Below are 3,203 nucleotides of genomic sequence, written 5' to 3' on the forward strand. Positions count from 1 at the left end.
GCCGGGGGGGCAACTTAGACTGGATATTAGGAAAAACTTATTCACTGAAAGGGTTATCCAGCATTGGAACAGGCTGCCCAGGGAAGTAGTAGAGTCACCATCCCTGACAGTATTTAAAAGATGTGTAGGTGTGGCGCTTAGGGACATGGTTTAGTGGTAGACTTGGCAGTGTTAGGTTGATGGTTGGACTCAATGATCTTAAGCGTGTTTTCCAAGCTAAATTATTCTATAAAACCTACTGGTATTTTCTGCCACAAACCTGTATGACAAATTCACATACTATTTTTGTCCATGCCCTAGCCCAGATGTGCATCTTTCTTCTGCTGAACATTTTTCTTTTGAACGCATCCCCTTCTCACCTTCCTGCCAATGCTGGTTTCAAGTTTGGATTTCTAGCTTTTCTCTCCTCACAAATTTCTCTGACATTCCCAGCATGCGCCTTCCATCCCCATAGAGTGTGAGTATCATATTATCACCCTCCTCTGCTTCTGGAAACATGGAAATGCTGCAGAAGACAGGCGCTTCATGCACACCATGAAATTAAAATATAAGAACCAATTTAGAAAGGATCTTGAGAGAGAGCGACTAATCCACCTCTCAGTCCTGGAGCAGGATCCTATCAACTTAAATAATTCCCTAATAAGTATTTGTCTAGCCTGTTTTTCCAAGCCACCCAGGATGGAAGATCCACACTTTCCTAGGCAATCAGCTTTGCTATTGTCACTGTTAGAAGATTCCCCCAACGCCTAGTGTAAGCTTCCTGTTATAGTTTTTCCTATCCAGCCCTTGTTTTTGCAGATATACGTGACATGACTGGGTATCCCCTGAGTGCCTTTATTGTTTCCATCTTCTCTCATAAGTCTTATTTTCCAGGTCTCTCATTGCTGCAGATTGTGGCTCCTCCTTGCTACGCTTGATTTCATCTCTAAAAATGCACATGAAAAGCCTGCAGCTTCACACCCTCTCTCCACGAGAGGTGGGAAACAGGTGAGTTCAATACAATTCAATGAGGCTAGTGCAGTCATGTCATTCAGAGAAAATCCCCCAGGCACTTCAGTAATCATCTTAAATGAAAGGGCATGAGATTTAAGTCACCAGAGACAGCCACATCCACCCATCTCCCTATCTGTGTCTGCAGACCCACGCGTATTTAAGTGCCAGGATCACCCTGATCTGAGTACCCCTGCCTGGGGACAGGGTTTTATTCAGTCTGAGGTTTAAGACCAATGAGGAATGAATTTTAATCCCGGACTGGCTGCAGACAGAAGTTTGACTTCATTATAACGTATCTACTGTGGCATGAGACCAGTTCTGAGATGAAAAAGAAATTCAAGGTAATATCATTCTCCTTCATTTTCTTGTGATACCAGCTTTTTGGACTTTTGGGGACCTAGGGTTTTATCCAGTGTGATTGCACTCATTTCCATTCTTACAGTGCTTTGGGCTTAGCTAAGAAGAGGTCCCACTGGACTACACAATGTATTTGGAAATATCAGAAAACCACTTTTCCTCTGATGAGGCTAGTCCCAAATGGGAAAAGCAAATAGTAAGCTGGGAGAGAAGAACAGAAAATAAAAGCAAAAGCATAAGTGGAAAGATCAGCAAGATCTGTGATTTTTCTCTATGGGTTTGCAGGAAGTCCTTGGTGGAGCCAGGAGCAGCGCTTAGCTCATTTGGGCATCTGCAGTGAAACCCTCTCTGCTCTTCAACCAAACACCTAGCCCTGCCAGGTTCAAGGTGAGACTCCCTCCCCAGCAGACAGGATTTCCCTGCTACATGACACATCCCCACAGGCAGATGTTCTGGGATAAAGCCGACCAGGGCAGTGGGAAAGACTGGGTGAGCCTTGGAAGGCCCTTGCACCTCATATTTGTGATTCATTATCTCTCTGTTTGTGGTCTGCATGCCCCTGCTGTAGAGGACGTGTTGTTTGGGTTGCCCTTGTGTCTGGAGACTAGATGATCTCAGCACTCCTGATGTGCTGCAGAGCAAAAAGTCTGCCTGGAGCAGTGTCTTGCCCAAGGAGCTGATACTGCAGTTGAGAGGGGGCACAAGGGTATTTCAGTTCTTTGCTGCTGTCAATGGAAAAAGTCCTGGAGGACCATAAACTAACTGGCTGTGTCTGATCTGCTGCAGGACAGGAGTATAGAGGATAGGGAAGGGTACCCTTTCAGAGTAGGGAACAGTTTCAGTGAGGCAGCACGTTATAATAAAGTCTTCACATGGGGCAGGGAACCTTTGGGCCGATGACATCTTGGTCACTGCTGCTTGGCATTAGCTCATCATGAGATCTCAAGTGCGTGGAAAACTTGCCATAACATTACCTAAGCCATGACTAGGCTGTTTCACAGCCACATTGATCTTTTCTCCCTGCTGTCTGGTTTGATTTAAAACCCAGAGGTACAACAGAAGACTTTACTATCAACTTCCGAGTTTTATCAACCTCCAATCAAAACAGACACCCTGGAGGACCCGTGTTGCAGCTCTGACATATTCAACCCCGAGAACCTTTGACTGAGCCTGCTCCAAGGTGTGCATTGGCAGTTATTTTGCAAACAGAAGCTGCACGCCAGCTTGGAGAGGAAGCTCCCTGCTTTGCCGCTGTACTCAGGGTATGAGAGCTCCCGACTGTCTGATGGGAAGGGAGGTGGGAAACCAGCCAGCACAAACTCAGCCATGAGGAAAATTCCCAGCTGGCCCTTGCTACACGTTGCTTCTTTGGGCCTAATGGTGAGAGCACAACAGGGCTGTTCAAATGGTTTCTTCTCTGTCATTCATATGTATGGCAGAGGATGAATGTTGTTCAAACAAAGTCTGCACTGGAGACATACCTGATAGACCCCAGGCAAGCCAGTCTTTCCCCACAGGCTGCGTAGTCTAGACTGCGAAAGGCAAACAGCATTCCTCATGTGGAGGAAAAGGCAGCACTTGTGCTTTAAATGAAAAAACCAAACACTGGTGCTAGTGCTCTGCAGTATCTATATTCTTCAGAGCACTTCCCCAACCTCCACTTCCCCAAAACCTCCTCTTTTCCTCCAGTTTATAAAGCCCTTGTGGCACACAGTGCTGTGTTCAGCAAGACTTGGCAGCTCCCTGTGCTTACATCCCATCAGCATGAAAGTGTCCCTTGGCCTCAGCTTCTTCCTGGTTTTCCTGGACCCAGGTGAGTTTCGCTGGGACCTGCAGGGCTGCAAAACATGGAA

The 3,203-nt window shown here is 46.5% G+C and overlaps 1 protein-coding gene across 1 annotated transcript in view; it reads left to right on the forward strand.

The window, feature by feature from the left end:
* Positions 1–3,114: 3,114 nt before the first annotated feature.
* The window catches only part of LOC104287688 (phospholipase A2 inhibitor subunit gamma B-like), a 6,104-nt gene continuing 6,015 nt past the window's right edge, over positions 3,115–3,203 (forward strand). Inside the window, exon 1 of the mRNA XM_009886415.1 lies at positions 3,115–3,163. Within this exon, the coding sequence (XP_009884717.1) occupies positions 3,115–3,163 (49 nt within the window). The remainder of the gene's footprint in view (positions 3,164–3,203) is intronic.

Source organism: Charadrius vociferus, unplaced genomic scaffold, assembly GCF_000708025.1.
Source record: "Charadrius vociferus isolate BGI_N301 unplaced genomic scaffold, ASM70802v2 scaffold595, whole genome shotgun sequence".
Taxonomy (NCBI): Eukaryota; Metazoa; Chordata; class Aves; order Charadriiformes; family Charadriidae; genus Charadrius; species Charadrius vociferus.